Source organism: Poecilia mexicana, unplaced genomic scaffold (genome assembly GCF_051168715.1).
Source record: "Poecilia mexicana isolate PSO_F unplaced genomic scaffold, ASM5116871v1 scaffold_5, whole genome shotgun sequence".
Classification (NCBI taxonomy): Eukaryota; Metazoa; Chordata; class Actinopteri; order Cyprinodontiformes; family Poeciliidae; genus Poecilia; species Poecilia mexicana.
The window spans coordinates 18,815,032-18,834,225 of NW_028263374.1; the positions used below are offsets into that span (position 1 = coordinate 18,815,032).

Here is a 19,194-nt window from a genome sequence, read left to right on the forward strand (position 1 = left end):
GGATTTCATAGAAAAAAAACTCTTTTGGCAGTGAAACAAATTATTTTGTAGCTAGCAAGTTTTTTAAATGACTAGTTCTACAAAATATTGGCATGAATCCCCTCCCCCTCCCATTGCTGTTCCTACACACTTCTTAAGCTTCCAACAATTTGTTTGTTTGGAAAAATTTGAGTCATGTTGCTGAAAGTGAACATGACTCAAATAGTGCTCCGTATTAGGAGAGCTACTATTGAAGCTTGGAAGCTGAGAGTTGAATTGTTGTAAAGCAGCAGACTGCAGGCTAGCTACATTAGCAGCTAGCTAATTCACAATATTGGCGCGATTTGGATTTAGAATTTTATTGCAATATTTTGTGGTACTATTGTGATAACATAAATTATGAGAAAAACAATATATATATTTATTACTATTTTTAGGTATGGCTGCAACGTACGTCACTAAACTGAACGCAGTAGCTGCATTTAATAAAACTGTCAAATTTACAGGTATTTATTGATGGTTTTGTGGAACAAGCAGGAAAGAAAATGGCAAAAAAAAACATTTCTGCTCACATTCTCAGTTTGGTTTTTAATTTACCATCAATAAGTGAAATTTATCATGATGACGATAAATCAAAATTCCTATAATTTAAAATAAATTCACAATAAATTATTATCTCTTGCTACAAATTATTTTATTCTTACTTTAAATTGGTGAAATCAGGTGAATATCAGATTATATTAATGAATATGAATTTATCACAGGAAGAAATACTCAACTTTAAATTTAATTTAAAAAGAAAAGCCACAAATCTCATTTTTTTTATCCCTAATGGTGAAATTTAAAAACAGCAAGCTGCCGTTGGGAGTGGTGTTTGTTGTGTACATTTCTCCATCCTTTATCAGGAAGCCATCTGGCAGCTGGGGTGGACACCAGGCAGTGTGATTGGATGGCGTAAAAAGAATGGGGGGTTGGCTGGGTCATTATCTTTGCAGGGGGAGAAAGGGTCAGAGGTCACAGCCCTTTGACAACACATGTTGAGGCCCTGCTCACACACCTTGCAGCTTCTGAATGGGGCGGTCTGCGCCGGCGGCCCCCTCCAATCTGCCCCCATCTGCAGCTAACTGACCAAATGCTTCATCGGATGCAAAACGGAGAAACTTTTAATTAACACTCGGATCAGTCAAGAAATCCTTTAAAGCCGCGTCCGCGCCGACATGCTCAGCAGCTCCGCTCCTCTTTCAGCGCACAGGGAGGGAGTCTAGACAGATGATCCAAGCAGACAAGGTATCCTGTCTCTTATTAATAAAACACCCCTGACATCAGAGAGGCTGTGGCAGCCCGATAACATTGTGTCTTCATTCGGGCTGGGTAAGCCGAGCCAAGCGCAGCCACGGCGAGTCCAGTTGGGCCTTTCAGCAGCTCGTCCTGTCAGGCTGATGTATGGGCAGAGCGCTGGCGAGCGGCTCCCCGAGGATCAGGCTTGTCTGCTAACTGGGACACCGGTGACAGTGAACCACAGCGAACCCACATTACCAACCCCCCACTCCACTCCTTCCTCCTGCCCCTCTTGGCTGCGCTGCCTCCATGATGCTCAGTTCATCACTCACACTCTGAGAGAGCGTCTGGACTGAACGTTTAGAGGGAAACCATAACGGCACAGGTGATACATCAACTCTGCTGTCTGAAGTTAGAAAGACATCAACCACATCTGTAGGACATAAAACAGCAGACAATTATTTCCTGTTAGAAATCTACGAGTTAGCTTGGAGTTATTGATGCAAACAATTATTAATCGACTTACGACTAATTAGCTTAAAGTTAGTTCCAGTATGTAGCTTTTATAAACATTTCTTTTTTCACATATTTGTTGAAATTGTTACCATGTCATGATAGCATAGTATGACACAGATAAACTGAAAAAATTGAGCTCCTCTGCTTTTCCCTAACTAGAAACAACCAATCAGAGCCAGGCAGCGGGTCTTAGCGCTGCCAACTGCAATCTCATGTAGCAGCTAGCATAGCCTGTTGTAAATGCTCAGGCTAGTTAGCATAGCCACCGATGACAGAAGATAAATAGTTTTCCTGTAAAATGAGTTGTTTCTATGCTATTAGCACATTTATCAGCGAGTCATGAGTATGATTCGCCCTGACTCTCATTGGTTGTTTCTGTTCATTTCTTCAGACAGTAATAATGGCTCTGGGTGAAGGTGGAGGTAATCAATCTTTTCACAGATTATCTGTGTTATATTAAACTGTTATTGTTATAGTTTTAACAAACGTAAAAAAAATTAACTTTTTTTAAAATAAAAGTTACATACTGCAGCTTTAACTAATAGTCTCTTATTGTTGTAGTTTGGCCGCAAACCAGCAGAGGGCGCCGCTCCTTAAGCGGAGCCCGTTTATACAGAAGCAAAGATGGCGTCCATAGTTACCTGAACGGGAAAGAGAAACGGTCCACACCGGTGTGGGATTCAAAATTAACTTTATGTAAGTCTGTTTAGAAATATAAACTCTCGACCAGCTTCTTAAGTTTCACTTTAATGGCGCTCAGTCGGCCGAGCTGCGTCAGCTTCTTATTAAAACGTTACTGATTTGCTACGAAGACGAGGATGATGCGTTAGGAAAGCGGAAACAGGAAAATGGCACCGTGACGGAAAAAACATTTTGAGGGCTGTCGTGAATTAACACGTTTCATGGACGTTCCTTGAAGAGCAACCACAGACGGGACTTCTGTATAAATATCTCTATTCATGGGGGATTAAGTGTTTTGTTATTCTTACCACATTTATTTGTTTATTAAGCAATTTAAGAGATTGCTGTTTTGCTATATTTTTCAAATATGTCTGTTAATAAAGTGAGAAAACCACAATTTTCTGTTTATTCGGTCAGTATTTAATATAGCTGACACAAAATGATGTTAAGATAATATTTAATTTCATTACATGGAAAAAGTAGTGCTTTATATTATGGAAAGTCTCAGGTTTTTAAGATAATGTCCACTTATTAATTAATCGTTAGTTGATCCATAAGATTAATCCACATTAGATTTACTCATTAATCGATAACTTGCATCTATAGTAGCAACTAGTTAGATTTACACTAAATATTTTATTATTTTTACTATGCTGCACTTCTTACTTGAGGAACTTTATTACGAATCACTGCTATTTTTACTTAAAATTTCTGAGTAACATCACTGAATGAAGAACAAGCTTATTTTAACCAAAAAGTCACCAAACAATTACCTGCAGTTTTTGTTAAAGTTTCATAAGTTTTATGTTGTATTTTTTTAAATATTGAATGATGTTGAGTAGACCTTTACCAAATACTTTTTTACTTGAGTAAAAATATGTTGAAGTAGTGCTATTTTTACTTGTGTAGTTGTTGGATACTCTGAACATTTTGAGGGAATCCATAACTGCACAGGTGATACATCAACTCTGCTGTCTGACGTTAGAAAACACATAAATCGCATCTACAGAACGCTTGGAAAAAGAAAACCGCAGACAATTATTTCCTGCTAGAAATCTATAAATTAGCTTAGAGTGCTTCTTTTAGGACACTTAAAACCAAAAAGTCTTCATTTTTCCTAGCATGAGGCATATTTTGGGCTCGGCTCAGACTGGAGCAGCGCCACGGTGATGCATTCAGAGAAGTCCACTCATTATCAGAGTCCCACATAGCAGCTGCTCTGTGACGAAGAATCAGCCACCTCGTCTCTTGGCCCCGAGCTTCCTTGACCCACGCAAACCCCCTCTTTTTTTTTTTTTTTTGCTTTCTCCCACACACACATACACACACAGATTTCCATATTCTATAAACCTCATTAAACCCTGTTCTCCAAGCCTTCTGACGCTGCCCCGCCTCCCTCAAACTCATAAAATATGTCATTGAGAGGTCATTCATCAGGACGCAGATGACCTTCGATAACCCTGAGGAGTGAGAGGGGGGAGGTGGCAGGATGGATGCTCGATTTTTTCACATTTTGTCACAAGTTCCCCAAATCTTTCTGTATTTTAATTGGGTTTAATGTAAAAGACCAACTCCAAGTAACAAGTATAAATCATGTTCAGTCGGACTGATGGAGAAAATCTGCAAACAACTCTTTCCACAGATTCCCAATCAGATTTGAAGAGGCGGTATCAGGCATTTTCAAGGCACACAGTGACATTTTATAGCACAATCAAGTAACTCTGTTACGTTCAGTTATTGTGAAAATGCTGTTATATTAAATACGACAAATACATTTGACTTTGTAGTTTAACCTTGAAATTGGGTCTCTGTCTCTTTAAGAAGCTCCTTTTCTTTCCAACACCCGTCATAATAATGTTCCTCTATTAAGCTTTTAGTAACATTTTTACCAGCATTTCACTGAGATGCTGCTCATATATGAAGATCAGCAGACTCACAGCTCCACCAGCTGTTTCCTAATTGCTGCTGCCGCTAGTCTGGAGGAGCTGAACGGTTGCCATGGGAGACTAAAGGATTTCGCAAACATGCATAATAGAATCAAAATAACTCACCAGGTTTGTTTTAATGAGGGAATAACATTATAACATGATGTAAAGCTTAAAAAAAGGTTGATTTTATGTAATACTGCCCCTTTAAGTCTGAACTTTGACTAGGCCACTGGAGCTGAACCCCACATTGTGCTAAAAGGTGAATCTTCACCCCAGTTTCAAGTTTTTTTTTCTTTTCCTTTGCATTTGGTTCTCAATCAACCCATCGATTCTGACCAGCTTCCCTGTCTGTAACAAAGAAGAACATTACCACAGCATGATGCTGCCACCACCATGTTTCATTGTGTGGTCAATTAGGTCATGACGATGTACCAGAGTAGTTTCCTACCACACACAGTGGTTTGGATGGACCAAAAGGTCCAATTCTGGCAAACCTGAAGTGGCACTTTTTTAAATCAACAAAAAACACAACAACGTCTGTGGTCATAATGTTTAAAAAAGGAAAAAAGAGTGTAATGGTGCAGAAGAAAACTCAAAGATAGTCTGGGGTAAAAGTCAGAATTAATGCTAATCAATGCACATAATGCAGCAGAGAGATGAGGCTCTTGAAATATCCAAAAATCAAATTTTTCAAAAAAATCCAGTAATTAGGAAGATGACTTACTCTGCAGGATTTACTGGACAGCTTCCCCGTCAGATCATATTTCCCCTTCAGCTCTTTCAGCAGCTGCTCCAGGTGACTTTTCTCCTCCTTGTCGCTGTAGTCCGGGTCCAAGAGCACGTAAGCCCGCCAGTTGGCCGAGTCGAAGCCCCAGTGCACCGTCCGGTTCTCCAGCCGCTTGTGGCTGTGCACCACAAACTTGTGAGGAGGGAACATGAGTCTGCAGTCCATGCACTGGATGCAGGCGGCGGCCGGACCCGTGTACAGCTCCGGGACGAACAGGCCCTTGCACCGACCGAAACACTCGTGGTAGACCTTGAAGCTGCGCTCGGTTCGCTCCAGCTCCAGGGAGCCCAGCTCCTTGTTGCAGTGAGGCGGGTACGTCCCGCCGTAGATGAGCGCGTTGCACAGGCGCTCGGCGTCTGTCTGGGTGATGAGCCCGCAGGACGGCGCGGAGAAGGGCAGGATCCCCACCACTTTGAGGATCTCCAGCTGGTCCGCCGTGCACCGGGAGCAGTAGATGTGCAGGTCGTCGCACACCGAGTTGATCTGCTGCAGGGAGAAGTCTCTCAGGACGCTGTTGAGGATCTGCGGCAGGCACAGCCGCTTCTCCCCGCCGACCACGAAGCAGGAGATGGGCTCCCGCTCCAGCACCGTCTCGCACCTCTCGGTGGAGCGGTCGGACGGGATGAAGAGCGGGCCGGACATCACCGGGGGCGTCTGGGCCGGCAAGGAGAGCATGATCTCCGCGGATTTGCCATCCTTGGCGAAGAGCGAGTCCTGGTGCCACCGGGCGGAGAACGCCGCCGGTCCGCCGAGGGAGCGCATGGAGCTGATGTGGAACTGCTTCAGAGTTTGTTGAAGTCCGGGATGGGGCTGGAAGCCGGAGCCCTCCATGTTGTCTGTGGCTGGAAACTCAAAAATGAAAGCTGGGGGGAACTCTCTGGGTCTTTCTTCCTCAGCATCCGGCAACAAGCTCGCTAAGGCGCATTTCCATGTCGGCGGAGAAGCTTCCCAAGCGCGTCCATTCAGAAAACTGAAAGCTGCCGGGATCACAGGCCAGTTCCTGTAAACCGAACTCACGAATAAAAAGTGGTGAAGCCGAGGCGAGAGAAGGTCGTTCAATCAGCGGGTATACTCTGCTACAGAGATCCTGCGGTTTTACGCACTCCGAAATAAGGCTCGTCTGCTCAGTCTGGCGTACTCTCAGTCTGTCTCCCCACTCAGCCAGTCAGTGTGTGCGAGTCTCTCCCTCTCTCTCTGTTTGTTTGTGTCTGGTTCAGTCATTGAATCCCAGCCAGGAATGTGACTGACTCCCCGGGCTGGCTCTTCCCTCAGCCAGCTGTTCCTCCCTCTGCTTCATGGCAGCTGCACACAGAGAAAAAACCAAACCCAGGCGAGGGTGGAGCTCCTGGAAGTGAAGTTGAGTCGGCAAATGTAACGCAAATTAAACACTTTATTATTATTACTAACCTGGAAAATCTTGACTTGTGTTGCAGAAACTCCTGGAACTACCGCCAGCATAAAAATAAGGAATTACAGAGAAGTGAAAATATTTAATTGGCGTCGTTTGTCAGGATATAACCAATTTATTGGCAGAAATTTGACATTTATTTCCATATTAAAAATAAAAAATCTGTAAATAGTCTAGAACAATAACGTTCTCCACTACTTGGTTTCTTTTTCTCTGTTTTGGGGGCAATTTTAATTTTTCCTCAAGAATTAGCGTATTTAATTAATAACATAAATAGATAAAACTCATTATCAAACTGGTCTAATCTGCACAAATATCTATAGACGTAAAACTGTACATTTAAAAAGAAGTCTAAATAGTCCATTTACAATAAACTCTCTTCAAATATTTTAACTTATTTGGTGGTTTGTTTTATGGTAATTTTAGTGTTTCCTAGAGGACAGGTGTTTAGTCAGCAACTTAAAGTTAAAATAAAACTTTTCCGTCATCAAACTGGCTTAATCTGCACAGCAGTTACAGTAAACACTGCTAACCAACACGCTTAGTATCTTTGAAATTTATTGATACCAAATACTGATCAAATGTTTATTACTTACTAATAAATATCTAACACTGTAACATTTATCTAATAGAAACAGTTTTGGGTAATTATGACCTAAAATAAGAAAAGATTGGTCAGATTTATCTTCAGACAGTGAGAAAAAAGCTACATTTTCTTTTATTTAGTGTATGTAAATTTCTGGTTTAAGCTGTAAATGAGGCAATAAGTTTTTTTTATAAAGGAATAAGATACTGAAAAACGTATAAATATGCCAACATTGGAAACCACATACAGTCAAGATCAATACATTTTCAGATTTAAAGTAATATTTCAGCAGGTATTAAACTTAATTTTACTGTATTAAAAGTGGTTGATGTAATATTCTTAAGAAATTAAATGTTTCATTCGCTGCAAGCATAAAATCATCAAAGTTAACAGAAATAAACTTTATATTTTAAGCTGTTTTCACTTATTGAAATAAAATGCACACTTATTCAGAGCCTTTAATTTAAAATAAATAAATCAAGAAGTTTCCAAATAAAACCCAGTGCAACCAATTTCCTTTAAATTCCACTTAGTAAATATATCAAGTTACATCTGTTGGTGTAACTTGATATATTATTATTGTAATAATATATATACAATATATATTGTTGTAATAAGATACAGCTGTTGTGTGAAACCATCAGAGGTTGATGGAGGGAACAAACAGAAACCAGAGGAAACCGCAGAGAGGTCGTAGGTGAAGGTGAAGATTTCAGCAGGATAAAATTAATAAACATTTTACCAAACCATCAACATCTTAAAGAGACATTTTAATCCGTCGTCTCCAAGGAAAGCATTAATCAGAGGAGCAGTTGCATCAAACATGCTCTGATCACCTTCGTTAAACTACTGGCATTTTATAAACAGTGCAATATGATATTTTTACAAGCACAAAACATATTTTTACAAGCATAAGTGAAGGCTGCATCATGCTGCGTGAATGTTTATGTTCTGCAGAAACTGGTTAGACTTGATGGAGCTAAATATAAAACAAGCCAAGAAAACTTGTTTGAGTTTGCAAAAGGCTTTAGACAGAAGCAAAGGCTCACAAAAACACAGATCTGCACCACTTACTTGGTTTAAAATAACTATGATAATAAAAAAACAGCATTAAATTACTAGCCAATGTTAAAAATGCAACACTAAATTGAACATCTTTTAAATTAGGTCACTTTTATGCATGAAGATGTGAAAACCGAACAGGTATCGGATTACTGATTTCATAAGCTATGCAATATTGGAGGGATGTTAATAAAACTACAACACAAAAACATTGTTTCAACTTTTTAAGTAACATCACTGATTTAAAAACAGAAGAACCATTTAACCCCCAAAATTAGCATAGAAGTAGCAGGTATTTAAAAAATTAGGTGCAGCTCTAAACACATTTACTCATTTTAAAACAATATATTTTCACATTAACATGGGGCTGGATTAGAAAGATTCACATTTCTACCACTAGAGGGCGGAAAAGTAACTAAATTAATCTCAAGTGAGAGGAAAATTTGATTTGTTGGGGAAAAAAACCCTAAAAATCTGAATAAATTTTACTACCCAAAATGTAACTTTTACTTGAATTTTACATGCAAATGATAAAAAATAAAAAAATAGAAGTACAAGAATCCTTGAGCATGAAAATGGTATCACCATCCATCTTTTATTAAATTCCGCAACAAAAGCTTACAGCATAACTAAACAGAAACTAAAGAGGAAAACATTTATTCACCACCATTTTAAAATATTAAAACATATCTGCTTTAAGATTTAAACACTTATATGTATAAAAAAAAAAAAACAAGTAAATATCTCAACAAGAGTCCAAAGGTTATCTGCATCCTCGCTTCTTTTCATCACAGTTTTTACATCTCAAACTGAGCGAGTCGAATATCTACTGGATAATTTCCCGTTTCTCCCTGTGCACAACACATGGTTCCATTTTACGAACTAAAGCAAAAACATATTTTTGTTAAAAGGCATTTTATGTGAGTAATAAATAAAACTGAAATGCTGTCCTGCTCGGTTACTCTTGCTCTGATGCATTAATGTGAGATGACAGAGCTGATGAGCCGACCCGAAGCTTCATTGATAAAGCGGAAAGTGTTCTCGTTTCCGGAGTGCGTCTGCCTCCATCGTCATCCTGCCCAACCGGCACATCTACCTACTTCATGGCGCCCTTAAAACAGGCTCTTAGAAATATCACCGCCAGTCCTCTAAATCCATTAGATATTTTCATAGGTTTTAATCAGCCACAGGCCAATTGGGAAGCCAGGAGGGTGAGCCTTTACTGTAACTCAGGCATCTTGTTATCGTACTGCGGGGGCGGCGTGATGGGCTCTATGGTCACTGGGTTCTGCGTGGGGGTGCGGATCTGGAGGCGGAAGTCTTTCAGGTGCAGTTTGTCCGACTTTATCCGTCTTACTCTGAGGGGCTTCAGTAAGCGGCTGGCCCGGCTGGCGCTGCGGGTCGGCAGGCTGGGCTGTGCCGCTATGCCGGACGGCCCGGCGGCAGTGGGCGTCTGGTCGTTCAGAGGGCTGTTCTCTGAGGAGTTGTTGGCGGGCTGGGAATCCTCGTTTTCCACAGCTGCCAGGATGTCTTCGTAGGACGGCAGCTGAGAGGTGCTCTGCCTCAGGTTGCTCTGGCGGACGGGGTAGTTGCCGCTGCCGACGACCTCTTCATAGCTGGGCACGTTGTACGTCTCTGGGTTCCTGGGAAGGGACGCAACAGGTGACCCTCAATCAGAAAGCATTGAGAATAAACAAATACCAGCATATGTTACATTTACAAACCATCTGGAGGGAAGGTAATGCTTAAAGGAGACCTATGAAGCTTCCTTGAACAGGTTGGGATAGGTCTGTACAAAACATGTTCAGCACAGTTTTTGCACAAAATCATTCTTAGATAACGATAATTCAGTCTGCTCAGTTCTGCCTTTTTTGAGCTGTTTTAGGGCCTCCTGTCATCTTAAATCCAAACAGTTGCACAATTATACAACTGTACAATGTTGAAAAGCAAAAGTAGAGCCTCCTGCACAACCAACAAAAATGCAGCAAGTGGTTTCTGGATGTTATGTCAACAACAAAACATGCATTTTCCAGCAGCCGTTGTACAGCACATACAGCTGACCAAATGCTTGTTACCTAGCTTGGGTTGCTAGGTAACAAGCTGGGCTTTGCTGGGGTTGCGAGGTGAAGGGAAGTCCCTGCTGATTTGTAACTTAATGCAACATTTTCGAAACAGCTAATTTTCCAGACACCAAAGAACATTAACTGATTGCCAAAGAATTCCTGGTGTACCTTTCTTTTTTTAAGCGCGTTTGGCTGTTTCTTAGAAGTAAATAGAAGTGGAAAAACGTGCAAAAAGTGAATTTAGCGTAATAGGTCCCCTTTAAATGCATCTTGCTTGAATGAAGCCAGATTTTCTTGGCTTTTACTAAAAAGGTTTTTACTTTGTTTGTGCGGGGAGAGTAGTTTATGGAGTTTGTGTGTGACAGTTTACTTAAACTTGGCTTCTTGCTGTACCAATTGCATTCAAATAAAAGTTGTGAAGTGAAGCAAAACTGAATGTGAAACTCAGAACCAAAGGCCGTCTTCAGGTAACCCATAAAAGTCTGTCTGCAAACACTTAAACCCATAAAAGCTGGTCTCTGATTAGACCTCAGACCACTTGGCCAAACAGCTGAGAGTTCATAAATGCTGCCAACAGCTAGTAAAGTGTTGCTAATGCTAACAGGACTAAGCCTACATGTTGCACAGACGATCTTGTTTATTTATTTATCATCATTTTCTAGTTTTGCTTAGCCATGTTCCAACTTCAACCTTTTAGGCTGTAACCTAGTGCTGGGCAATAAAACAATTACAATATTTTATCAAGGAACAATAATAAAGACAGACTTTAAAATTCAAGAAGAAAATATAAGTGAGGACAGATATGTTCAAACATTTTTACTGCATGACAAAGTGATTTCAAACTTTATGATTTTTTCCCCCATTGACACTTTCTGTCCTGCTTCATAAGAACTCTTTATAAGAAATCTTAAGATTTAAGTCCAAACAAATGATCACATTTAAACCTCATATCATATTTTAGCCAGAAAACAAACGTCTTGAAAATGGGAAATACGAATCAATGACAAGCAGTCTTCCTTTTCAAAGCAGAAATATGATCTAAAAAAACTTTTTCTGAATTAACCTAACCCCACCAATCCCAAAAAACAAAAATAATAATAATAAAAAAAAACCAACAGGAAGCACAGCCAAATATGGTCAATGGTGATGCATCGGCACCAGAGCCGAACTGAAGGCTGCTACTTATAACAGGGAGTCGACAGCCACACCATGCTGCATCTAACGCGGTTTTTTGCAAATAATTAACTAACATATTCCATTTTTCTCTGTATCTGAGCTAAATGGAGATAATATTTGACTGTAAACACCAACTGAAAGCTTGACTAGCCCTGATCGCAATGTGTGCAGCATTAGCTAAAGCTAACCATAGAAGAAGTTACAAAATGACTGAGCTACAGCAGATCGTCTCCTCAGACAAATCTCACTGCTATATTTCTGCGGTGGCATTAATTGCTCGAAAGTGAAACACAAGTTGATCATGTAGAACAGGGGTGTCAAAGTCAAATGGACGGAGGGCCAAATAAAAAATTTAGCTACAAGCCGAGGGCCGGACTGATCGAATGTTCATTGAAATTTTTTTAAATGACGCATATAGTCTAGTGAACCTAATTGAACCTACTGAAAACCTAACAAGTATATTCCAATATGATCAGATAAATAAAGCAATATTTTCTTATGGCTCTGTCAGTAATCTTTAATTTTCAACAGACACAACTGAAATATTTTTAAAATATAATTGGATTGAAATACAATAAAATAAAGTGCAAAAATCTATTAATCCACATATGTCAGAGTCAAGGCATTTAGATGTGTCGCCGGCGAATTACGGTACTGCAAATTTAGATGTGTCGCCGGCGACACATCTAAATTTGCAGTACCGTAATTCCGCCACACGTAGCGCTAAGTGGAAAAATTCCAACGGTTTCTGAAAGGGGAGACGTTGCACTTTCCAGCAAGTATCGGGTTAATACGGTAACTTCGCAGCTGCAGCTGCAGAGAATGTAATTAATCCGGGGGGCACTCGTTTAATAGACGGCATATTTCGGCAATAACTTGGTGGATATTGAAAGTTCCGGTTGTTATGGATACATGGGTAAGTACATCATCTCACAGAACATTTAAAGAACTACTTACAGTTCAAATAACGAAGATATTTTTTTTCAGACGGGGTGCCGGCTTGCTGCGGTCTGCGGGCCGGTTCTAATAATAAATCAAGATCATCCCAGGGGCCGCAAAAAACCTTCTCGCGGGCCGGATGTGGCCCGCGGGCCTTGACTCTGACATATGTGATGTAGAAGAAAAAAAAGAGACTTGCACAGTTACTGCAACATAGAATATCTTTGCAACACAGCTGCTAATGATCAGGTCCTCAAAACAAGGACAAAAGTTACTCTTATTATTTTCATGAGAAGTCTTTTACCAGTGAACTGCAGGCAAACTGGGATCATAAGAGAGCGCGTTTAAAACCCTCTGTAGGGTGCCGATTTGCTAGATCTCCAAGCCAGAGCATTCAGCCAACATTTCTTCTGAGTTTCTTCTTGTCTTTGGACAAATCTCCAAATTAATCCTCAATGGCATGAGACTTTACAGTGATTACATTTGTTTTAGTGGCCATTACTCTTTGGCAATGATGCCAAAGTTTCCCTTTAGAGCCAATATAAAGGCCAATATGCTCGTTTACATATTTTACATTTATTTTTACACATTTCACACAAAACAAAAATTACATGTGCCCTTAAAGTCAGATTATAAAAGAGAAACCTCAATCAACCAACTCTTCCATTAGTTTCTGATTAGAAATGCCTTCATGATTCATGGTATTTGATTTCTTAAAGAAAAAAAAAGAAAATTATGTATTTTTTTGATTTTACCAAAAATTAAATAAAAATATTTTGGATTTACCAGGGTATAATTTTACAGTTTCCGAAATAGAAAATGCTTTTGGCTGGGATTTTGCTCCAATTACATTTCAGTCTCATGATCTACATTTGTGGCAGCAGGGGGCGCTAAAATCACAAGATATGGACATCAACAATTTGCATATCCTAAAATAATAGCCAAACTGATTTTTTTTTTTAAAAGAAGGAGGTGGTGATTTCCCTCCCACCCCCAAAGTTTTTGCAAAAACATATTTTTTAAATTTCTGTTTAGGAACGTGGTAGCATTATTCTGTTAAGTTTATTTATTAAAACATTCAGGAGCAGAGCAGGTAGCTGTCGACACTCACGGCTGTTCCTCTCCTGCGACGTGGTCCATGAAGGTGCTTGCCCCTCTCGCTGGCTGGGCGTTTTGGTTCCGACCTCTCCTCTTGCTCCTCAGACCGAGGAAAACAGACAGCAGCAGCATCACCATTCCCACCCCGACCAGACCCAGAGCGATCGGGGAGGCGAACAGCGAGGTGTTTTTCCCACCATCCGTGGTCGGTACAGTACTGTTTGGGCCTCCAGTTGTATTCTTATCTTCTGGAATCATAGTCCAGACGATCATAACGATCCCCAGGGCAACGAGTCCCACTCCCAGGGCGCACAGCGCGTAGTGGGCCCCTGAGCCTCTGGACTCGGACCCGGTTCTGTTGGGCTGGTTGTTGCCCCCACATATATTTCGATTGGAACACATACTGGCCGGACAAACCGCTGCAACCAAACAGAAGACAAGTTGTTTTAATGGCACTGATCATAAATGTTTCTACTGTTTTACTCTTTAACTTATAAAGTAGATAATTAATAAAATGTTTTTGTATCAGGGCTGCAACTATTATTGTAGCTGAGTATTCTACAGATTAATCCATGAGTCATATTTTTAAAAAACTGGCACATTCTGTAGATTTTTTATTTAACCTCTTAAGATTATTTGTAGCAATATGAGGAATGCATATATTATTTGCATTATTACAAAGAATAATGCATTAAAGTAATATACATTATTATTTGTAAAATACACAAATAAATTAATTCCTCCTTTAAATATGAAAAACAAGTTATAGCCTACAAATGTAATGCTATAGCATTCCTTCATTGAACCTTTAACCAGGATGCAAGATGCATCTGCAGCTAAAAAACCTTTTCTAACATTTGAAAATATTCTTTCTTGACTAATAATAAATATAATTTAGAGCTGATCTCAATTAATAATTTGTTAGAAATATATATTTCTTTTAATACATTTAAACAAGGTGAAGTTAAAGCTATGTAACTAGAGGAGTTCTAATACATTTACAGATAAAGAAGGTTTTATTAAATCTAAAATGCAAAATGTATATATTTTTGTACAGCTTTGGTCTACTTACTACTGAATGTGTTGTTCTTTCAGCAACTGGCCTTTTTTGAGTCTATATACTCCAGTTACTAATTAATCGATTACTAAATTAGTTAAAAGTATTTAAATAATCGATTCATCTTGATCAATCTGATGGTTTCAGCCCTGGAGGTAAGTGTGGCGCGTTACGCTGTGAAGAAGCTCTGATAACACTTCAAAGTAGGTTTTCTTCCTCAATTTCACCCCCATTGAAGCAATCTTGCCATCTATAATTACTGTGTAGTAGTTCTGCTGCTAAAAGCAGGAACGGTGTTCGGATGGCTGCATTTTTCAGCGGTGAGTTAGCATGAGAACGAGTCGTGAGGTGAAAGTTCGGAGGCTGGCAGAGCACGTCCAAACATGACGAGCACCGGCTTGAGAGACGGAGAGGAACGATACAGAACGACAGGCTGGCTATCTCTGTATAACCGATAAGATCTAGCGGAAAAACAACAACGCACGCCGCTACATATGGCCGGATTATTCAAGTCAATGAACCACAACTTAAACTTAGTTAAATTAATGTGTTAGAAATCTGGTATGTTATACAATGTTAATCTACAAAAAAAGAGGATTAACATCTATCACAATACCCATCTAGGGCTGGACTTTATGTCTGAAAAACTTATCACCATTTAAGCATTTCATATCAGTCGATTTCTCTAATTATTAAGTTTTTCAAATATCTGAAATTCTGATAAACTGGTGATGTGAACGTTCCTGTTTTATCCACAGTTTTCACGTCACAGTGCTGTTTTTTTAATTCTTAAACAGTTTTGAGGCAGAGTGGTGAAATCTTTAACTGCAGCAGTTACTCGACAGGCTGTTGCTAGGTAACCAGACAGTGAGTTGCTAGGTAACCAAAAAGCGAGCGAGACAGTTGATGTTACAAACTTTGCTGAGCGAATCATGAGAAGTTCCCAGAATGCTGTTCGGTTCTGGATCGCAGTAAAGTAAAACTATTTAGCTTTCCATCCGCCGTTTTAATAAATTTATATTAATCACCCATCTACTGCAATACATTAAATTTTTTAAACAGGAAAAGATAAAAAAAAAATTAAATCGCAGCATAATTTCTGTTTTACAGCAGGTTTCTTTTCTGTTGAATGTAAAAAAAACCCCACAGATATCCATCCTCACATCACATTAACAGACACAAAGGTAATTTAATATTGTTAATGATTTATTATCCAGACACATCCAACAAAATGGATCATCCAAAATTAATTCACATAAATCAAAACTAAAGGTTGAGTCATTTTAGAAGACCTTTTTATGCTTATTTCTATCCATTTCAATTATTATAGTTTACGGACAATAAAAAAAATGTCTCCTGAACTCGAGACAATGTTACAAATATCTTAATCAGACAAAGGATACTAAGGGACTGGAGAGGTCAAAGGTCATCTTTTCTGATTAAAGTTTCTATTTTACATCCAAGTCTGAGGTAATGGAGGAAGAGTGTTGGTCCCATGAGTTTTATCGAGTAAAAGTCAGTTTTAGCGCGCTGCATGCTTCCTTCTGCTTCATATGAAAGGAAGCTGCATGCTTCCTTCTGGAAGCATGCAGCTTCCTTTCATATGAATCCTGCATATGAAATGCAGGATTCATATTCCAGCTGCTGTTGCATCCTGAAAACCCGGTTACAACCGCGGCGCCGCCTGCCCAAACACTGCTCTCCTTGACTTAACAGGAGCAGAAACCACTGTCTGGATTTTACAACAATACTTTTAAATATTGGGGGGGGAAAAAAAACCTACGTTTATTCATAATATCTCACTACTACTACTACTAAGATGTGTTAAGTTTGATTTTGTCTTAATCACTAGTTATTATACAGTGATTTTTTTTTTCTTAAATTGAATTATCCACTTAGAAAACTTGACTTTTTTTATGTAAACTTTATAAAGATGTAGTTTAATATTAAGTAAATGCTATAAATAGTTTTGTAAGAGTTGTGGCTTTTTCTACAGTCTTTTAAAAAGATTGTTAATTTTTTTGTGAATCCCTTAGTTTTATGTCATTTTCTAATTTTTATACCTTTGTGGAGGGGATTCCTGTTTAAAAGGTTTGAATTTAGTATTTTTGATTTATTGGTAATTTTTAAAGGGTATAAATTGTCATAACCTTAAAGTTTATGAATAAGAGGGAGAAGATTCAAATGAGATAAATCTTTGGAGTCGTTCCAGCAGCTTCTCTTATAAACTGTGGCGACATTTTTACATGATGAAAGAAGTTCTGGAAACCCACAACTTCAGACCATTATTAGGCTAAGGGTTTACTTTGCTGGGTAGAAGACAATCTTAAGGCTTTTTGTACTTCTTTTGACTTTGTAATGTCTTTAAACAATAGGCATTAAATCTAACATGCACAATGTTTTCTACTTTATAATATGGAAGTTTTTGTGAAATTATAATTTTTTTATAGTTCATATTTTTAAGCTATAAGGACAGAAACACTCACCTCTAATATTTATTTGGTTTAGAATCTAATCAGCATTTTTATCTCCTTTGTTTAATGACTTAATTATGTCAAAAGGCTTTGAAAAAGCCTCCAGTGAAGTTTATTTCTTTATTGGTAGGTAATTTTTTTTAATCAGTTTGATTATCCTTTACGGTTATGTCATTGAGGTAAAGTTCACTGACTTACACATCAAACTGAAACTCATATGTAAATATATGTCTGTCACAATAACTTCTGCTGGGATTAAAATTGTCCCAGATGTTATTGCGATAAACAATAATGTTGTTTTGAGACCATTTTCAAGTAATATAAGGATAATGCAAGAAAACATTCTCAATGCTCAATAAACTTTAAATTGTAATGAACCTTTAGAACCAACGGTAAGACATTTCAAATATCCAAAATAAATAAATAAAACAACACAAATAAAACGAATTATGAAGTGTCTGTAAACAAAACTGTCATTCAAAAGAAGGGCTAGTTGACTGAAAAAAAATAAATGGTAATATATCAGCTGCAGATTTACATCCACAGTTTGTGCTAAAGTGAGATTTTTTGCTTGTACTCTTTATTTTGTTATACAAATTGTTTGTATTAACTATTTTGAGAATTGGCACATATATTTTTGTCTGACTGGTTGCACCATTTTAAATCATCTGCTAGATAAAAAAATATGTCTTTTTAACAGATTCTTAACCTCTAAATCTTCAGTAATTTCTTAATTCAGATTAATCATAGAACTTATTCTGGATTTAATTTCCCCTTTGAAAGTACGAGTGTCGAACAGTTTAATGAATAAAAACACGTGACTTATAATCCCATTTTCAGACATGTGGTTTGCCGGTAGCTGTCAAACTAGAGAAGCCCACACATCTGTCCATCTGTGTCCGGTTTTATGATTCACCGGGTTCTGGTTGTTTGCGCCAGACCTGTTTGACAGCGTGCATGGGCGTGACCTGTGCGACTTTAGTAAATTTCCAATCTTTAAAAAAACCCGTCTATGCTGCAACTAAGTTTTAACTCAATTCATGCTCATTAGGGTGACAAATTAACAGCCCCCCCACCAATAAGACGTTGCAGGTGCAGAGAGGAGATAATCGGAGGGAAAGTGAGCGGCTGCTGCTTCCATTTTTGTCAAGTAGGAAGGGAGGACCTGTCCCATCTTATCACAAAGACTTTATAACAACAACAATATAATTGGGCGACTCTTTACAGTGAAAGGACGCTTTAAAACTTAAGCAGAGTACAAAGTCGTCCCGGTTTTATTCTGTCAAAGTTTAGAAGCGACCTTACCTTTTTACCGCTCACCGCCCAAGGACTTCCCTCTTCATCGGGGAGTCACCTGAATCCCGCAGGTGTTTATTCAGGAAGACCAAATCACAAACAGGAAAGAAAAAATATCAAATAAAACAAAAGACAACACAAACGCCACTACTCAAACCCACTTGTTGTGTTGTGAAATTCCTGATGAATATTCCTGCCGTGACCCCCGACCCCTAATGGGACAAAAGAGACCAGGGGACTTTGAACAGGTTGCGGCCGCAGTGAAACCTCCTTCTGCCTGCTGTACCAGAACCGGCGCGTTCTGCCCGGTCCTAGAGCCACTCTGCTTCATGTCCTGTGTGGGCAAAACTATAAACACCGCAAAAATAACACAATCAGCGGTACTGAAAAGGATCAGGGCCAAAAATTAAATGAAATTAAATTCTCGCTTTTTTTCTGAAAATTCTCACTTTTTTTCATGAGAATTCTCAGTTTAAACTCAAAATCCTGACTTTGATTGTCTGAGATCAAAATTAGTTTTTTTAAAGAAACAAAAAACAAATTGAGAGATGAAAGAGAATTCTGATAAAAGATTAAAGTCAGAAATTTTTTTTCTTGTGACCCTCATCCTTTTCGTACTGCTGTGAAGTGTTTAAGTTTCATTTTAAAGCTAAACACAGAAAATCTTTTATATAGACTTAACTTTCATATACTTTATATATGAAAAATGGCCCATTTAATGTGTGTACTTTTGTCTCACTGTTTTCACTAAACAAACACTTCTTGACCTCAACGCCTTTGCCAGCGTGTCTTTGTTATATCCTACCCAATGTTGTATTTTCATCCTACTTATCAGTTATTTAGAAACTGGGGCGTACTCACTTTTA

The 19,194-nt window shown here is 38.7% G+C and overlaps 2 protein-coding genes across 2 annotated transcripts in view; both read right to left on the reverse strand.

Annotated features, from left to right (window-relative positions):
* Positions 1-6,434, reverse strand: part of skib (SKI proto-oncogene b) — a 55,486-nt gene extending 49,052 nt beyond the window's left edge. Inside the window, exon 1 of the mRNA XM_014998750.2 lies at positions 5,107-6,434. Coding sequence (XP_014854236.2) covers positions 5,107-6,000 — 894 coding nt within the window. The 5' untranslated portion in view covers positions 6,001-6,434. The remainder of the gene's footprint in view (positions 1-5,106) is intronic.
* Positions 6,435-8,801: 2,367 nt separating this feature from the next.
* On the reverse strand, positions 8,802-18,641 carry tmem51b (transmembrane protein 51b). The gene is made up of 3 exons (XM_088005695.1): positions 18,338-18,641; positions 13,515-13,920; positions 8,802-9,868 (listed from the first exon to the last, which is right to left on the reverse strand). Exons 2-3 carry the CDS (start codon positions 13,901-13,903, stop codon positions 9,445-9,447), a joined length of 813 nt encoding a protein of 270 aa, XP_087861821.1. The 5' UTR covers positions 13,904-13,920; positions 18,338-18,641; the 3' UTR covers positions 8,802-9,444.
* Between the last annotated feature and the right edge of the window lie 553 nt (positions 18,642-19,194).